Raw genomic sequence first — 20,662 nt, 5'->3', positions numbered from 1 at the left:
TTTGCTGACATTATTGATATTGTTGCTGTGACTGGATATGGCTTATTTGACACTTTTTTCTTATTTAATTTTTTCTTGTCTTGTTTCTATCTTTTTTCTATTCACATAAACCTGGATTACTGAGCATGCATCATAACATCAGTCTTTGTATGAGTTTGGGTCTTGATAGTCTTGGGCCTGCTGCACACTTCAAATGAAGTGCTTTTCAAAAAGTCACATTAGGTCAGAAATGAACTTTCCAACAATGAGATTGGGCGGGGGTGGGGGGGTCTGTATCTGATTTTTTGTAATATATATATTTCCGAAACAAACCTTTCAAAGTAGATGCACACATTTTGCAGTGATTGGCCAGGTGTACATAGTATAGAAAATGGCGGGGTTTCAAGTGGTCTACAAATCCTATCTGCTTATTCTTCACATAATTACTTCCAATGCTGTGTTGAATGCTAACCACTCACCATGAACAGCTTTAAAGGAAAAGCCTTCTGAGAATGTTCATCTTTATCCACATTTAAGTGAACCTTCATGTTGCAATTACAAAGACTTCCCATTAACTGTATAATCCTAACCCTCAATGACGGACAGCGTCTCGCACCACCTTTGAGTTTAGCAAATCTGGAATCAGTATGATTGACCTTTCTGTCGTAATGTGGTTGGACGACTCTTCGTGTAAACTAGTTTGAAGCATGTAGAACGCTTGTCAGTCTAGAGCTAAAGCCACACTATACACGTAAAATGAGGATGGTATCATCAGAAAATTGATGAAATTGCCACTTGTGGGCGAGGTGTCAAGCCAAGTCAATTTTATTTGTATAGTCCAATATCATCGCTAAAATAAGGAAGTATATCTGGTATTCAGATTTTATTTTGCTAAAACCAGAAAGGATTAAAGTTATTCTGCTTCCGCCAGAATTTTAAGAGTTTGAGACAAGAATGTGCTCCAATTTTGTACGCTAGGTGCTCAGGTCAAATATTCAGGTACATCAGGAGAGAGGAGTTGTATAAAATGGGAGAGGCCAAAACCTTGATTATAAGCTTTTCTTCCGTTTTATATTTATTTCTTTATTTATTTTTTCGATGTGTTTCGGAAAAAAACACTTGGACAAACACTACTTTGTCCAAATACCAAACCGATATATATATAAATACTTACTTAAATACTTCACATTTAAGTTAAAAACTGCTTCACAAGAACGACGTTGGTGGATCTATGAGATTTGTGGAAAAAATACACATATTTACATGCACTGATTATCAACTATGATATAAGTTTTACTCTTCAAGAGTTTCGTTTTAGCATTTCCAGGTTGTATGGACAAGGCAAGGGTGCTGCAGCTCATGTTTGGCCAAACGCGGTTGGCTGTTGCATTGCAGAGACCACATTCGTTAGCATAAAGTAAAAAAAATTACAACTTTTTTCCTGCCTCTTTTATCACTTTACTAGCTCCGCTCACACCGCGAGCTATTCAAATATGCTTTGTGCTGCGAAATGCTCACATGCCAGAGAAAACGAACAGAGAGCAGGAATTTTCCGTATATAACATGGTTTTATGCTTTGTCAGTCTCAGTCAGCCTTAGATTCGGTCAGTGTTTTGTTACCATGGTTGAGTACCCCTTCTTCCAGAAGTGCCTGCCACATCCCAACAGCATGAGACCGCGTGTGCACACAGGCACTCTGCTGCACCAGCCAGTCCACCAGCTCTGTCCCCACACAACATTGTCTGCCATAAACACACATATATGGAATTATAGGACAGGAAAATATGAAAAGCATGGCATGGTAGCACTAATAAGCACCAATATCTACTTAAATATGAACAAAAACATATATTCCATTCCATTATCCAAGCCGCTTATCCTAATTATGGCCGCGGGGATGCTGGAGCATCCCCACAGAAACATACATTTTATCTAAAAAGCCATTTCTTGTGAATACAGCAATATGATACACATTGGTAAACCCATCCACACCTGTATGTTTTGAGGTGGTATTTTCTGTCGCGGATCATATGTGGAGCTCTGGAAAGGATGGCGTTGCGGAGAACCTTCCCCCCCCTCTGTAGCTTCTCTGAGGGAACCTGGAGAACACAGAACACATCAGTGGAGGTGGCAGCAGATAAAGAAGCAATTTTTAAGAAGTGGTTATATATTATGTAGCTTACAGACATGAGCATCAGACCCATAACTACCTACAATATGACTTGTCATAAACTTTGCACAGATTTCACAGCAGAAGAACAAGAGACTGAGTATAAGAGGAGTTGTACTTTTAACTATCAAATGCATTGTAAGAACATCTAAAAAGCACACACAATATCAGGATTTGAATTCAAACAAAGGCACTGAAGATCATCAGTACACAGCCAGTCTTTTGATCCCCATTGCATGTGGACAGCCTCTGATCAGATACCGCCATTAAACCTGCTCTCTTTGAAACTAAATGCAATATGGCATAGAGCTGGGCCAATAATGCCATGATTTGTCATAGCAACCATCTTTCTGTAACCTTCGCATCAGTATAAAAAGAACAGACTCATCCTGACACTGCTTAATATGCACCAGATCCTGCAACAACAGGATCCAACACCTCAGTTTTGGAACCAATTCATGAGGATCCCATGCCTCTTCTAGTAATCAAAATTTATATTATTGTACTGTGTTCTGTATTCCAGAAAAAAGGGCAAGTGCTGAGTTTTTTATTTATTTCTCTCCTTCCAAAACACTTAAGTGCCTTGTCTCTCTATGATTTTTAATTTGATGATAGGTAGCATGGTGCTTATAGCATCATCACATAATATTTGATGTAATTGCTTCTGCCAAAGTGAATGTATGGCAATGTATAATGAGTTGAAAACTATCCATCCATCCATTATCCAAACCACTTATCCTGCTCTCAGGGTTGCGGGGTTGCTGGAGCCTATCCCAACAGTTATTGGGCAGCAGGCAGGGAGACACCCTGGACAGGCCACCAGGCCATCACAGGGCCGGAGTTGAAAACTACTGAGTTTGACAACTATAATATAGGTTTATATAAAAGTTATGCAATTTCAACTGGCCCTCTGTATAACATGGTCGTCGAATAACGTTAACGTTATGCCTATATCATGACAAAAGGACACCGCTGTTGTGTCTAACGTTTTTGCTGTACCGATGTAATGATCCCTTCTGGAACCTCTCCCTGACCTGCTGGAACACCACCCCTTCAGCATATGCTGCATACAGGCATGCTTGTGAGCACAAATGCACAAAAACATGTGCGAACAGCACACATGTAAAAGACATCTGCATATCTCATTCATTTCAACAATGAGACAAACAGCAGAGATGAGCAACCTTAGGCACACATACAGGCAACTAGTACACACATGCATGCACGTGTGCACGCACACATGCACACATGCAGACAGCTGCTGTTCAGGACAACAAAGAAAAGCATGCTAATTTAGCAGATGGTACCTTTCTTCTTTGCGCACACATTACCATTACCAACTACTGAAGCTCACATCTGTGTAATATCGTTCATCTCAAATCAGTGATCATACACCCACAAACACACACACGTACACACAATATCCATTCTGGCATTTTATTTCATTCACAAACAGGGAAGAGTATAGTACTACATGATTGTATGGCGCTGTAGTTATGTTTCCATTGCTCACCTCACCTGCACTGGAAGAATAGCTGCACGCCTGAAGATTTGCAGGACACCAAATGTGGGTGTTTGTTACATTCTACTGCTGGTGTACTGGAGACAACTAATCCAGGAATATCCAAATCATGAGCGCATTCGTAATTAATGATTTTGATGATGGTTGCTGGATATGAAAATGAGCTCAAAAAAAAAAAAAACTGGCACGCTTGTGCAAAAAAGATTTTCCATCCATCCATTATCTAAACCCCTTATCCTGTTCTCAGGGTTGCGGGGATGCTGGAGCCTATCCCAGCAGTCACTGGGCAGCAGGCGGGGAGACACCCTGGACAGACCGCCAGGCTATTATGGTTATTTTCCCCAACAAGTAATTTGGCCCAAAAATTTGAAAGAAAATGAGGAAATAAAGTATTTACAAAATCCTTGGCAAAAAAATAATTTCATCGACAAACACTTAAAAAAAACATTTGGACATGAGAGATGGCAAAGATGATAATTGTACAACCACTTGACACTTGTTTGAATTGTACTGATCAAACTTATAAAATATTTCCAAGTTAAGAGAGATAAGATATACTTTATTAATCTCTGTGGGGAAATTCCTCAATTGCATGTAACCCATCCTAGCTGTGTAGCTAGGAGCAGTGGGCAGCCGCAGTGCAGCACCTGAGGACCAATTCCAGTTCTTTTTCCTATTGCCTTGCTCAGGGGCACAGACAGGAGTATTAACCTAACATACATATCTTTGATGGTGGGAGGAAACCGTAGCACCCAGCGGAAACCCACACACGCATGGGGAGAACATGCAAACTCCACACAAAAAGGACCTGGGATGGCCTGGGTTTCAAACCCAGGACCTTCTTGCTGTGAGGCAACACTGCTAACCACTAGGCCACTGTGATGCCTGTATTCCTTTAAAGTCGGTTTCTGCCATGGTGGGCACTATTGCACATGTGACAGTAGGTCAGACACTGTAAGGCAAGCCCAAACTCAGATGCCATATGCATATACACAGTTTATGGTCACAGTAATTTGCATACAAAACCGATTGTTGGTTTCAGGCATTATGCCACTGTATTGTTTATAAGGGTGGGGATACCTGCAGTCAGTTGAGACTGAAGAAGTCACTTAGATGAGTGATGAAAAGTTACTCTAAATAAACATTGTGTCCAGATGAACTGACTCAACTTTCTGTGATTTCCTTACCTGGATTATTGAGCATGCATAAAGACCAGTCTTGGCAATTTGCATGACAAACATGGAAATTCAAGTTGTCAAAAAAAAAAAACCCCAAAAATAAACATGAAGACAAAAGACCTCCCCTAGCATTTGTAGGTAAGTTTAACACAACTCAAAATACGCTAAAAAAAAAACAAGAAGTGTCTGTGTACTTTCATTCACTCACAAACTCACAGTGATAGAGTAAAGGGAAAACAATGTTTACATGCAGTAGAAAGCCTGAATAAATTAATGAATAATAGCCACAGTCCGAGTGTGCACCCTCAAACTTTAGTTGAGGTCAAATAATTGGCCGTAATATGTTACTTACCATAATTCAGCTACTAAACCCAACAAGGTATTGTCTGGCGTGAAGACTGCCCACAGACGGTGACAGGGCCCTCATTTACAGATACAGTATATCGCATTTTTGTCAAATAAGACAGGTAGCAGCAAGTTTAAAGAAGTTAAGTTCTTGTGCCTAACAAGCAGATATGGCAGACACCCTTTACCAACTGATACTACAACATCAGTCGTTCCAACTTAAGTTCAACCATGTTTTAATTGATTGAATTTGGGGAAGGTGCAGACACAAAAGCACTGGTGACTGTTTCATTTCGCATCGATCTCTGGGACTTAGAGTGCGCAAACATCAATACCAATACCAGTATCACCCGAGGCGTCAGTACGTATGTTAAACAAAAATCAAGTACCTCTCGATACCAGATGTATGTGAAACACATACAGCTACTTATACAAACCCCAATTCCAATGAAGTTGGGACGTTGTGTAAAACGTAAATAAAAACATAATACAATGATTTGCAAATCCTTTTCAACCTATATTCAATTGAATACACTACAAAGACAAGATATTTAATGTTCAAAGTAATAAAACTTTATTGTTTTTTTGCAAATATTCACTCATTTTGAATTTGATGCCTGCAACACGTTCCAAAAAGCTGGGACAGGGGCATGTTTACCACTGTGTTACATCACCTTTCCTTTTAACAACACTCAATAAGCATTTGGAAACTGAGGACACTAATTGTTGAAGCTTTGTAGGTGGAATTCTTTCCAATTCTTGCTTGATGTACGACTTCAGTTGCTCAACAGTCCGGGGTCTCCGTTGTCGTATTTTGCACTTCATAATGCGCCACACTTTTTCAATGGGAGACAGGTCTGGACTGCAGGCAGGCCAGTCTAGTACCCGCACTCTTTTACTATGAAGCCACGCTGTTGTAGCACGTGCAGAATGTGGCTTGGCATTGTCTTGCTGAAATAAGCAGGGACCTCCCTGAAAAAGACGTGGCTTGGATGGCAGCATATGTTGCTCCAAAACCTGTATATACCTTCCAGCATTAATGGTGCCTTCACAGATGTGCAAGTTACCCATGCCACGGGCACTAACACACCCCCATACCATCACAGATGCTGGCTTTTGAACTTTGCGCTGATAACAATCTGGATGGTCCTTTTCCTCTTTAGCCCGGAGGACACGACGTCCATGATTTCCAAAAACAATTTGAAATGTGGACTCGTCAGACCACAGCACACTTTCCACGTTGCGTCAGTCCATCTCAGATGAGCTCGGGCCCACAGAAGCCGGCAGCGTTTCTGGATGTTGTTGATATATGGCTTTCGCTTTGCATGGTGGAGTTTTAACTTGTACTTGTAGATGTAGTGATGAACTGTGTTAACTGACGATGGTTTTCCGAAGTGTTCCTGAGCCCACGTAGTAATATCCTTTACAGAATGATATCCGTTTTTAATGCAGTGCCGCCTGAGGGATCGAAGGTCAGGGGCATTCAATGTTGGTTTTCGGCCTTGCCGCTTACGTGCAGAGATTCTCTGAATCTTTTGATGATATTATGGACTGTAGATGATGAAATCCCTAAATTCCCTGCAACTGTACGTTGAAAAACGTTGTTCTTAAAGTGTTGGACTATTTGCTCATGCAGTTGTTCACAAAGTGGTGAACCTCACCCCATCCTTGCTTGTGAACGACTGAGCCTTTCGGGGATGCTCCTTTTATACCCAATCACGACACTCACCTGTTTCCAATTAACCTGTTCACCTGTGGAATGTTCCAAACGGGTGTTTTTTTGAGCATTCCTCAACTTTCCCAGTCTTTTGTTGCCCCTGTCCCAGCTTTTTTGGAACGTGTTGCAGGCATCAAATTCAAAATGAGTGAATATTTGCAAAAAACAATAAAGTTTATCAGTTTGAACATTAAATATCTTGTCTTTGTAGTGTATTCAATTGAATATAGGTCGAAAAGGATTTGCAAATCATTGTATTCTGTTTTTATTCATGTTTTACACAACGTCCCAACTTCATTGGAATTGGGGTTTGTATATTTGTGTACAGTGCTCACACCTAAGCGCTCCGTGCTTTCAATGAGCTCTGAAACGAGCAAAGAAAACTCAAGGCGTCAACACGTGTCTGTGAATGCCTACCTTGCCGTGAGTCTTGTTCATGAGGACAGAGTCTGAGTTCTCACTGCCTTTGTCAGCCAGCCCTGTGGAGAAAAAAGATGTCATACTGATCACATTCCAGCACTTTACAGAACAGAACTTTATAAATACAAGCCATATTACTATAAAAGCTACATAGTCTCCACCTGTTATTGCATAATGCTCTTTTCATTTTTTTTTTTAAATCACTGCTTTTGTCTTTATTTGCAAATAGAACTAAAACATCAATAACTTTCATATCCATACTGCATCTGTGCTGATTTTAGGTTGTGTTTGTGTCTCGACTCACTGTCATTGTTGGATCCACTCTCCATAGCTCCATATGGGGGGGCCAGTAGGCCAGCCATGCTCTGACGATACTTCTACAACACAAAATACCACACGCACACACACACACATGCGCACATGCATACACATACACACCACCGTCCATGAAGTATTAAAGCCTGACAGCACTTCTACAGTTACATCATCCATCTGTCTGTTCACTCACCCCATCTGAACACCATTTCAAGCCCTTACATTTGCCTCGCACAAACAAACACATAAACACAGAGGCTCTCTCTCACACGCACACACACACACACACACACACACATGCACGCACGCACGCACACATAAGGAGCCCTCAGAACAAAGCCCTTTGTACAACCAAGATCATTTACATGCAGAACAACTAACATTATATAATACACACACACCAAGCACACACGCTCACACACACACACACACATAAACACACACTTACCTAATGTATTCAAAACTGAGTTAATGAGCAATAGCATCAATGTTTTCACTGCTGATGAGCAATAAAATACGTTTCCCTATCCATAGCTGATACAGTAAGCATCTGGAGAAGGGTAACCCCAAACCTGCATGTTTGTCTGCTCCTGTCTCATCTCATTACCAGAAAACCGTGCGCCATGTGGTGAAAGCCAGGAAACACACTTAGACCCCCCCCACAAACACACATACACACATACACACACACACTTACACACATGAAGACGGCATCTGTCTGACATCAAAAGACACAGACACTCTTCTTTTGGTCTTACACACAAAGACACACAGACACAAACGCACACACATGCACGCACACACACACACTGCGAGATAAAACTAGCACTTGGATCCAGTTGCTGTGCTCCAATCATTAAAATCTACATACTGAAATGGGATATCAGTCAAGCACATTTATTTATTATTTTTAACCTAAAACTGAAAAGACAAAATAGAAATAAAAAAAACCCAGTATGCTAAATCACACTATGGTAGCTTTCACATACACACTACACTATATTGTGGATATAGACATATAGTCATAATTTCAAGAAGGCTAACTCACCTGAGGTAATACACACAGCAGATTAATGTTGGGGGGAGAGAGACCCCGGAGAGCTGCGCTCTGATCCTTTACAACTCAATACACACACGCCGCCGGATAGCATCTTGCTCAAACATGCTGCTGTCTTGCACACTGTGTGTTTCTATTAAAACAGTTGTTTTCTTCTACTCTCTTTCACTCTCTCTCTCACACACACACACGTGCGCGCACACACATGCGCGCACACACACAAATTCACTCTCCCTCGCCAAGAAACAGACCTCTCTGTCACACAGGTTGCCACGGTGATCACAGCCTCCGAAAGACAGAGCTACCCCATTGAGAGAGCAAAAGTGAGTTAGTGAGAGAGAGAGAGAGAGAGAGAGAGAGAGAGAGAGAGAGAGAGAGAGAGAGAGAGAGAGAGAGAGAGAGAGAGAGAGAGAGAGAGAGAGAGAGAGAGAGAGAGAGAGAGAGAGAGAGAGAGAGAGAACAGGAAATGAGAACAAGGATGAAGGAGGAGAGAGGGGGGGGTCTGGAAGAAAGGGTGAGAGGATACTATGTTGAGGGCTAGTGAGAGGGGATGTCAGAGTATAACAGAGGAGAGAGGAAGTGGGCAAGAAAAAGTTAGTTCAGGACAGAACAATGAATGGTGGTGGGGGGGGGGGTGAGCCTATGAACTAGACAATACCAGCCTTAAATCGCCCTGAGCCCACACCACTGTGCCATTTACTTGACAAGACTTTTCTTCATACATATTTAGACTTACACAGCAAATATAAGCCGCTTTCAATGTGCTCCAGCGTTAATCGTGTCACTTTCACCTGCTGTTATAATTACTATAGAGCAGTCTCTTTTTTATCATCCTTCCCTCAAAGGCACAATTATATTCATCGAGTAGTTTTCTAGTCCTCGTAGCAAACATGTGCACACGCACATTATTCCGTGTGCGCAAATATAAAACCAAATGATCTTGTTACTGTGGTTTTGAACAAGATTTGAAAGAGCATGACCTCAGGCACTAATGTAGTATCATCCCTGCTTTATCTCTTCTCTCCAAAAATAGACCACAGGGAGAGAGACTGAGTCCGCACAGCCACACCGCCAGTCCATTAATAAGATGACAAAGGAGGATAACCAATTTGCCTTTACCTTCAGAATACAGTGGATGTTATACCACAAAGAACTCAATATTCATCTGGCAAAAAATTTTTTGAACAAGTACAAACAAGTATATGGTCTAATCTGATGTTTGCTCTTAATTATAGCTTCATTCAGGTCTATTTTGTTTCGACATAGCCTACTGGCAAAAGGAATGTTTCGGTCATTATGCAACTGTATTGGTTATAAGGGTGGGGATACCTGCGGTCAGCTGAGACTGACGAAGTCACTTAGATGAGTGATGAAACATTTCTACCTCTAAACTTTGTGTCCAGATGAACTGACTCAACTTTCTGGGATTTCCTTACCTGGATTAGTGAGTTTGCATGAAGATGTGTTGAAAAACATTTGTTGGTGTTTATCCAACATACGCGCTTTGAAACGGAGCGATCAGAGGGAAAAACGAGGGTGGCGGCATATGCTTCTATGTAAATAAAGGTTGGTGTACGGATGTCACAGTGTTGAAGAACTCATGCAGCCCTCACTTATAGAGATCTTTTTCACTGACTGTAAACCATTCTATTCACTGCGGGAATTTTCATCATTTATTCTGGTAGGTGTCTATATCCAACCCCAGGCCTGTGTTAAAGAGGCGTTAAGACACCTGGCTGATCAAATTACAAACATGGAGCGGAAATATTCAGACTCCCTACTCATTATCCTTGGGGATTTTAACAGAGCAAACCTCAGCCACAAACTCCCAAAATACAGACAGCATGTTAAATGTCCCACCAGGGACAAAAACACTCTGGATCATTGCTACATAACATTAAAAGACGCCTATTGCTCTGTCCCCTGTGCAGCCCTGAGACTCTCTGATCCCTGTCTGATTCATCTTATCCCAACCTACAGGCAGAAACTAAATTCTGCAAAGCCTGTGGTTAAAACTGTGAAGAAATGGACCAGTGAGTCAAAACTGGAGCTCCAGGCCTGCCTCAACTGCACTGACTGGAGTGTTTTTGAGGGCTGCATCTACAGACCTGGATGAACTTACTGACACTGTGACATGTTCCATCAGCTTTTGTGAGGACATGTGAGTGCCCATCAAATCTTTCTGTATCTTCAACAACAATAAGCCCTTGTTCATAGCAAAACTCAGGCAGCTTCGCCAGGCCAAAGAGGAAGCCTACAGGAATGGAGATAGGATCCGGTACAACAAAGCCAGAAATACACTCACAAAGGAGATCAGAGTGGCAAAAAGGTGCTACTCTGAAAAGTTGAAAAGCAGATTTTCTGCCAACGACCCACCATCAGTCTGAAGCGGTTTGAAAGACATTACAACTACAGGAGACCCCCCCCCCCACACACACACACACACACACACACTGCAGGGAACCATCAACTGGCTGACGAGCTAAATGAGTTTTACTGCAGGTTTGAAAAGCAAACTTTCACACCCTTCACCCTCTCCAACCACAATACACAACCAACTGCACCCCCTGCCAGCCACTCTCCCCTCTCCACTGACGCCACCTCAGGAGCTTTGTTGAGGACGTGCGCCAGCTCTTCCAGAGACAGAAGACCAGGAAGGCACCAGGACCAGATGGCGTGTCACTCTCCTGTCTTAAAAGTCTGTTCTGACCAGCTGGCCCCCATTTTCACACTGATCTTCAACAGATCACTGGAGTTGTGTGAAGTCCCGTCCTGCTTCAAGAGCTCCATTATCATCCCGATCCCCAAGAAACCTTGTATCACCGGATTAAATGACTACAGGCGCATTGCCCTAATGTCTGTGGTCATGAAATCCTTTGAGAGACTGGTGCTGGCCCACCTGAAGGAAAGCACAGGCCCCCTGCTCAACCCCCTGCAGTCTGCCTACCAAGCAAACAGGTCAGTGGAGGATGCAGTCAACATGGGATCGCACTACATCTTCCAACACCTTAACTCCCCAGGGACATACACAAGGATCCTGTTTGTGGACTTCAGCTCAGCGTTAAACACCATCCCACTCCAAACTCACCTGGTTCACTGTACCAGCTCCCATCTGCCAGTGGATTAAAAACTTCCTGATAGATAGGACGCAGCTGGTGAGGCTGGGGAAAATCACATCCAGCACCCAGTGGACCCGCACTGGCGCCCCCCAGGGATGTTTGCTTTCTCCTCTATTCTTCTCCCTCTACACAAATGACTGCACCTCAGGTGACCCGTCTGTTAAATTCCTGAAGTTTGCGGATGACACAACCATCATTGGCTTTATCCGGGATGGTGACGAGTCTGTATATAGATGGGATGTTGATCAGCTGGCCCTCTGGTGCGGCCATAACAACCTGGAGCTGAACACGCTCAAAACAGCACTGCACCCAAAACAACCAGATATAAAAATGGTTTCTTTCCATGGGCTGTCATTCAAATGAACGCTTAACACTGTCAAATAAATCCAACCATTTTGTACAAACTGTGCTGTACATTGTACATATACTGGTACATTCTGTCATGTCCATCTACCTCAGGCATGTATGTAAATAACCTGCTAACATTTATTTCAGCATCTCTGATATATTCTCTGCACCACTGTACTTTATCACCTTTTATTTCGCCTGTATAATCCTTACTTATATATCTTAAGATTGTTTTGTTGTAATTCTATGTTAAGTACACTGAGAGATCCACAAAACCGGAGTCAAATCGACTGTGCATAACTGTAGTCCACTGACTTCTGGTTTCTACTGCAGCGGTCATATCAGTTTCCTGTTTGTTCATGTGTGCTATTGACAATGGCATATTTTTCATGATGCCTGCAAGATTTACCATGGATAAATGTCAACAACATGCACAGAATTATTGGCAAACTTTCATCTGCACCTACCAGCAAACGGGTGAAAGTTTCAAGTTGGTAAATCTTGCAGGCATCGTGAAAAATATGCCATTGTCAATATCACATGCCAACAAGCAGGAAACTGGTGACCGCTGCAGTAGAAACCGCAAGTCAGTGGACTACAGTTATGCACAGAGCCGATTCCATGTATGTGCAAACCTACATGGCCAATAAACATGATTCTGATTCTGATACAGTGGTGTTGTATAGGCGATGTAGAACCCAAGGAGTGTTCTGACCTCTGACCCTTGAGTTATGGCTTATCAAGACTTATGGCTTCCCCAACTCAGTTTCCCCACTAAAAGAAAGAAAACATCTATTCTTTTTGTTGTAGATCATCCAGTAACAGTGCATTCCTCGATTCCTAGTGTCTGAATTTTTTATAATTTGTATGCAGAAACACACACACACACACACACACACACACACACACACACACACACACACACACACACACACACACACAAAATCACCTCATTCTAGCTCTTTCACCTGATCAGTCTATCTTTCCATGTCTCCAGTAACCACAGAAAAGGTGGATATCAAAGATACATAAGGTAACACAAGGAGGAGCTGCCTCCTTGTGGAAAAAGATAACATTACAATCAGTAGGTAAAGAGTGGAAAGTACAATTCCAGAAGAACACTATATAATAGATACAATTCCAGAAGAACACTATATAATAGATAAGTTTGTGAAAATGGCTTATTCCTTTATAAATTAAAATGTATCTTGATGCTTGTACAGATTGTGTCTTTCTGTCTCACATCCTCATTCCTTTCTTCTGTCTCTCTCTTTCTCACCTCCCAAAGACTCTTGAACTCCCTCTGCTCGATACGCAGCAGCTCGCTGGTCTCTCTGCTGACGATGGTAGCATGGCGAGGGGTGTTGTCCAGGATGGATTCCCCAAATGCCGTCCCAATTCCCAAGGTACAGATTGTGACTGCATCCTGCATTCATACAAAACATATTTGGGTACCACTTTACAATGAGACTACCCCTATAAAGGGGAATGGTTTATAATTAGTTTATTAATTAGATTGTGAACACTTTATAAATCATTAATAAGCTGTTATACACATATATAAGGGAAATAGTAACCTGTTGCTTGCCAAATAGTGAGCCCACATATGTACTATTAAGCCTCAGATCTCATTGGTTATTTAGCTAGCAACTAGCAAGATTGGAGAGTCACCAGACCAGATAAATTAAAAAGTGCAGCAGTAAATCTTCGCAAATAGTGAGCGTATCGATATGAAAACTGTGTTGTAAATTGTTTATAGTTGTTTAATAGTAACTTATAAAGTGTTTACAACCTAATTATAACCTAATTATAAACCATTTATAAATCCCACATTTGTTTGAGCCATTGCTTGTTGAGAGTTGACACAGTCGGTAATCGGCTTGTTTGAGCCATTAAGTCTGCACATCATTGGTGATTTAATGCCAGAACTGTTGAAACGGCAGTAAACATTTTTGGAAAAAAAAACACACACACACACACACACACACACACACACACACACACACACACACACACACACACACACACACACACACACACACACACAGAGCTAGTAGTCTAATTTTCATAATTATGTTGGCAGCTAGATAGCAAATGTGAGTATTGTGACGGTCCATTCAGATGAGGTTAAAACATTACCAAAACAATATATGTAACAGTTTGTATATCTGCTGTACATGGAAAAATATGTACAGCAGACTGATAAGCATACGGTAATCAACACACACAAACACACTCACACACACATCTATCTCTATATCAATCTATATTACCCCCCTCTCTTCATCTTATGTGCTAAAAAGAAGGCTTTCTGTAGGAAAATTGCTCCAAGGAACGAACATAATTGGACAGTCTGGAGACAACATCAAACAAAAATACAGAGATGGGCACACACCCACACACAGACACACACACAAATACATGAGATGATGTAACATGTATTTGGCATTCTATAAAAAAAAACCTTTTTCCCAGTCCAAACTGACATTTCAGATACTGCCACAGAAAATAGGTCAGTATTTGAATGCCACATGCACAAAAAGGACAATGCACTATACAGGGGCACTTTTCAGCCTTTCACTGGCAACGCAAGCTCTCTCTCTCTCCCCTATCATATTTGCAAGTATAACCTTATTTCCACACTCTCCCATAAAATGTGCAGTGTTGCAAATAGAATCATTATTTTTGACTACGTTTTCTGCCATAGAAGCTTTACTTCAAACCAGCCAGCCTGGCACGCATACAGTGGAGACACGAGCTTACGTATGTACCACAGCATTGTTAACATTCAAGAGAGTTGTGCGCGACAAACCCTCTCTGACATTGTCATGTCATTTGTAGTGGTGCAGCTGGGAAGGCGGCAGACAACAGATATGTTACAAGTGTAGATGTTAACAAGACAGAAATGGAAGACAGAAAAACAAAGTGTCAGAACAAGTATTCACAAATAAAAATGTGGTTTGACTGAATATGCACTGCTATTTATATATAATACGTCTTTGAACACGGAAACAGCAGAAACACAGCAAGACATGAGAGATGTTGTGTGGCGATTAATTCTGATTTACCTGATGGTTGGCTGTTTCTGACACCTTAACGTCCAGAGAGCCTGATAGGACGGCATACCAGCTGGTGCCGATGTCTCCCTGGCGAAACACTGCAAACAGCCAAAAGAAGACACAATATGCTATGTTCCACACAACACAGTAACACCAATGTAAAACACATTCTATACTGCCGAGTAAAGTATTTGTTAAAATTCATGACAACATTCGTTACCATCACATCACCGCTGAACCTTTAGCCTACGAGTTAAAAAAAACAAACAAAAAACGAGGCTTTTCTAACAATTTAATTGCCTTCACAGTCCATTTAGTATGATGTTACAATACACCAGGGGTCCCCAATCACTTTTCATAGCAGGCCACTTTTAGGGCCACTTTTAAAACCACGGGCCACTCAACCTCCAGCAGCATGTTGTTCTTTAGTTTGTTTTGGTGTCGATACGTTGCAGGTGTTATAATTTAAACAGAGATTTTTCATCTATTTTTCGATATATTACTAGTCTTACTTTTACTAAGAAATTTTAAAAAAAAAGTTTTTTTTGCTAGGGAAATAAAAAAAATCTTCCTTCTGGCATTTCTCCAAAAATTCTCGCGGACCATAAATCAACCCGTCACGGGCCGGACGTGGCCCGCGGGCCGCCTATTGGGGACCCCTACAATACACTTTGGTATGCTCCACTTGCTAAAACACTGATTTTGAAACATCGTCATAGGAGTTCAATTTGAAATATTGAAATACGAGCCCTATCTAAAAAAAACACACATTTCGGACAAAAAAATGAATAAATGATAATAAATCAATTCTGAACAAGTGATCAGGTGTGTACAGTGGCGTACTGATCGTCGGGCATACTGGAACAAGTCCCGGTGGGACGCCGCATCGGCAGGCCTGCTGGCGGACCGCCGAAAGATCCATGACAGGCCGTGTGCGCCTGTCATTCGGGTGCGCATGAGCGTGCCCGCGTGCCTGTTCACCGGCCAATCACAACCAAGTTAGTGAATGCGCATTAACATTCTAAAGTAATACAAAGGTAGTGCGCAGCGGTGAGACGGCCAACGAAAGCCATGGACAGGAACATTTCAAAAAGTAAAGCAGGGGCCGAAAAAAGTTAAGGGGGGGGGGGGGAGCAGCCATTACAGGCAGGCAACAGGCCTCCAAATGTAAACAAGCACGAAACCGTCCTGGCCCATGGAGCCTCGGCTGCGCGTGTAGGCGGAGCAAGGCAGTGTTCAATGAGAAAGGCGGGAGACCAGCGAGTAGCGATTATGTTCCAGGGATTAGTCATATCCTAAGAGTCATGAGTAAAACTAGGTTAAATTTATAGCTAGCTAGCTTTGGCATGTCCTCGCCGCTGCAACGTTATTTGTTGTTCTCCGTGTGTCCATACATCAGTTGCGAGCTAGCTATGGTATGTCCTCACCTCTGTAAAGTATTTGTTGTCCTCGGTGTGTCCACACGTCAGTTGCGAGCGCGTCCCACTAAACGTCCCTCTCAGGTCTTTGTGACGCATGGGGGGGGGGGGTCGACATACTGTTTGAGCGTCAGCACCCTCTAGTGGCCACTGCAGGCTAAGCGGTAAAATCGACGTTAAATTATAGGCTAGGCTACGTGTTCGGTTAAAACTGCTGTAACCTGTGATTAAAAAAACGACCCCGCTGATAGGTTACTTGTTGCTTAAAGCAAGTCGACAAAGGTGGTCAGGGTTTTTGGTACTTTATTTGTACTCAACATGACACTCGGACGACAACTTCACTTTGCTTCCCCTCAAAAAAAAAACCCAAACAACTTTTCTTCCTCTCTTTCTTATACCGCTGCTGCATCTTCTTCTCTACCCCAGCATCTGCCTTCACAGACCCTCTACTGTCCACTAGTGGATAGCCCACTTTACTACACCCCCCCTCTCATGCGCACAATCTATTTAACGTTCAAATTTTACTCCCCTAGTCACTTTAAGAAAATGTTAAACAACTCAAAGGTGCTTTAACTATGAAGATAACATTACATGACAACAACGGTTTTTTCCCCAGTCCAACTCATAGTCTTACAGATATGCTGGTAACCTAAGCAGTGTTGAGTGTCTCACCACTGTACTAGGTCTCTCAGTCTCTCTTTCTGAGTTTTCTTGGCTCTCAACTCTCTGAGGCCATGTCTCCAACAAAGTGCTTTGTTCCTTAAGTACCACAGGTTCTGAATCACGAGCCCCTGGTGGAGGCGCTGACAGAGCTGTGATCAGACTTGGTGAAGCATAGCCCCCCAGCTCTTCAACTGGGATCTCGTCAGTCGACTCTGTCCGCGAGTGTATGGGTCCCCATGTCTTCTGACCACTCTGCCGTCTGCCAGCATCACTTTGTAGGACACTGGTCCAGTCGCCGACTGTATATATCCAGGAATCAATTTTGGCCCATGACCCAAGTTCCTGGTGAGTACCGGATCACCAACTGCAAAACTCTGTCTCTTTGCCTTTCTGTCATGATTCTCTTTCAGTTTCCTTTGTTTTCTTTTTTTTGAATTCTCCATTTCAGGCTGGATGTATCAGATCCAGGGTGCAGTGAAGTTTCCCACCAAATAACATTTCTGCTGGCAACAGGCCCGACATGGTCTGAGGAGTTGATCTGTAGCTGAATAAGACCTTTGCCACAATTGCTTTAAGTGATCCCTCTGGACATTTTTTACTAAATTCCTTAAAAGTTTGTACTGCCCGTTCAGCCAGGCCATTGCTGGAGGAATGATAGGGTGCAGGGGTCACATAAAGTATTCCATTTCTCCTCAAGAACCCCTCAAACTCCACACTCATGAAACAGGTGCCATTATCTGAAACTAAAAGTTCTGGTAACCCATGGTTACTGAAACTAATGCGTAAGCACTCACTTGTGGTGGCTGACGTGGCTGAACGTACTGGATATACAGCCATCCACTTTGAGTGTGCATCAATATGAAAGAAAAACATTTTCCCCATGAACGGCCCAGCATAACCTTTGCCAGGGTCTGTCTGGCCAGTCCCAGGGATGAAGTGGGACCACAGCTGGACTCTGCCTCTGCTCCTGATATGTGCAGCAACATGTCACCATGTTCTCCACGTCCTGATCAAGCTTTGGCCAACAAATAACTCTGTGATAAAGCCTTCATACGGGAAACCACTGGATGACACTGATGCAATTGTTGTAGCACATCTTTTTGGCCAGATCTGGGTACAGTGACTCGTGCTCCCCATAGCACACAGCCATTCTGCACCCCCAATTCGTGCTTCCTTACATTGTATGGTCTAAACTCATTCTCATCCAATTCTTGTGGCCACCCTTTCTGTACCATCTCTTTAACTCTAGCAAGCACTGAATCTCTGTTTGTCCATGATTGTACCTGCTCTGCTGTCACTAGCATTATGGCAGTCTTCCAGCATGAACACGCTCTCCTCTGTCCCCTCTGTTTAGGTTCCTCAGGTAATGGCAGCCGACTAAGGACATCGGCATTTCCATGATGCTTTCCATCCATCCATTATCTTAACCTCTTATCCTGCTCTCAGGGTCACAGGGATGCTGGAGTCTATTCTAGCAGTCATTGGGCAGCAGGCGGGGAGACACCCTGAACAGGCCACCACCACACACACACACACACACATACACACATACACATACACACACCCATTCATTCCTAGAGATGATTTAGTACGGCCAATTCACCTGACTTACATGTCTTCGGACTGTGGGAGAAAACCGAAGCCCCCGGAGGAAACCCATGTAGACATGGGGAGAACATGCAAACTTCACACAGAGGACAACCCGGGATGACCCACCAAGGTTGGACTATCCCCCAGGACTCGAACCCAGGACCTTCTTGCTATGAGGCGACCGTGCTAACCACTTTGCCACCGTGCCTTCCTCCATGATGCTTTCCTGGCTTGTAAATGATCTCATATTCATATGCCTGAAGCATCACTGCCCACCTCTGGATTCATGGAGAGGCCATCTGTGGCACTGCCTTCAATTCATTAAACAATGATACAAGAGGTTTGTGGTCAGTTACAATCATAAATCGATGGCCATATATGTACTCGTGGAACCTCTAAACGCCAAATATTACTCCCAGGTCCTCTTTGTCCAATTGTGAGTAATTTCGCTCTGCTTGTCTTAGAGTTGGCATTTTGTGAAATAGTACGGCTGCTACACCAATATGGTGAGGCATCACAAGAAACAACAATCTTCTTCTCAGGGTCAAAATGGACTCAGACCTCAACAGATTGCAACAGCTTCTTGGGCTGTTTGAATGTGGCTCCTTGTTCTGTGCCCCATTTCCACCTACTGTCTTTTCTTGTTCGCCCTGCTAACTCACGACTGCACTACATCATCCACCTCCAACCTCATTATAAAGTTTGCTGATGATACCACAGTGGTAGGTCTCATCAGCAACAACAATGAATCACCATACAGAGCGGAGGTGGATCAATTGGCGGCATGGTGCAAAAACAACAACCTCTCCCTAAATATAGGAAAAACTAAGGAGGTCATTATTGACTTTAGAAAGACCAGCAACCACCATACCCTTCTGACTATCAATGGTATGAACGTGGAGAGAGTCAGTAGTGTTAAGTTCCTGGGAGTTCACATCACAGACGTCCTGTGCTGGTCCTCACATGTCACTGTGCTCTCCAAGAAGGCCCAGCAGCGTCTTCACTTCCTGCGGCATCTAACGAAAGTGAGTCTCCCCCCCACCCATCCTCATTACATTCTACAGAGACACCATAGAGAACATTCTGACCAGCTGTATCACTGTCTGGCATGGGAACTGCAAGGCCTCCGACCGCAAATCCCTACAGCGGATAGTGAAGACAGCTGGAAAGATCGTAAGAACTGCTCTCCCATCCATCCAGGCCATCTTTGATACACGGTGCACCCGGAAGGCTCTTAGCATTGTGAAGGACCCCACCCACACTTCCAACATCCACTTCACCCTCCTATCCTCTGGCAGGAGGTACCGGAGCATCCGTGCTGCCTCCACCAGACTATGCAACAGTTTCATTCCTCAGGCTGTGAGATTCCTCAACAGCCTGAACACTTAGACCTTCCATAAAATGACTTTTTCACCTTCTTACTCACTCTCTGTGTCAGGTGTGCTTGTAATGTTTAGGTCTATGAAGATTAATTCTTGCTTTTATTGCACTTTTTGTTTTTAATATTTATTGCGTGTTATTTGTTTTTATGTGGCACTGAGTTCCTTGTGAAATGTAATTTCATTCCCTTGTATGTACGAGACATGCGTATAAGGCAATGACAAATAAAAGCAGTCTAAGTCTAAGTCTAAAGGAGCTAAAACAGTTGCTGAGTTGGACAGAAACTTGTTTTAACAGTTTAAAAGTCCCAAATAAGCTTTAACTTCAGTCACTTTTGAAGGTGGGGGTGCGTTTTCAATTGCTTTTACCTTTTCAGATATGG

At 42.8% G+C, this 20,662-nt stretch overlaps 1 protein-coding gene across 2 annotated transcripts in view; it reads right to left on the bottom strand.

Annotated features, from left to right (window-relative positions):
- LOC130123520 (rap guanine nucleotide exchange factor 4-like) overlaps positions 1-20,662 on the bottom strand; it is a 45,539-nt gene that overhangs the window by 14,218 nt on the left and 10,659 nt on the right. The window contains exons 3-9 of one of the 2 annotated variants that reach the window (XM_056292707.1): positions 15,239-15,327; positions 13,450-13,596; positions 7,636-7,708; positions 7,373-7,390; positions 3,487-3,505; positions 1,972-2,157; positions 1,600-1,721 (exon numbers count right to left, since the gene is read on the bottom strand). In XM_056292707.1, coding sequence (XP_056148682.1) covers positions 1,600-1,721; positions 1,972-2,157; positions 3,487-3,505; positions 7,373-7,390; positions 7,636-7,708; positions 13,450-13,596; positions 15,239-15,327 — 654 coding nt within the window. Of the gene's footprint in view, positions 1-1,599; positions 1,722-1,971; positions 2,158-3,486; positions 3,506-7,328; positions 7,391-7,635; positions 7,709-13,449; positions 13,597-15,238; positions 15,328-20,662 lie in introns of both variants that reach the window. The other variant, XM_056292708.1, reaches the window with a different exon arrangement.

This window comes from Lampris incognitus, chromosome 14, assembly GCF_029633865.1.
Source record: "Lampris incognitus isolate fLamInc1 chromosome 14, fLamInc1.hap2, whole genome shotgun sequence".
In the NCBI taxonomy this organism is placed as follows: domain Eukaryota; kingdom Metazoa; phylum Chordata; class Actinopteri; order Lampriformes; family Lampridae; genus Lampris; species Lampris incognitus.
This window is presented reverse-complemented; position numbering and strand designations above follow the sequence as displayed.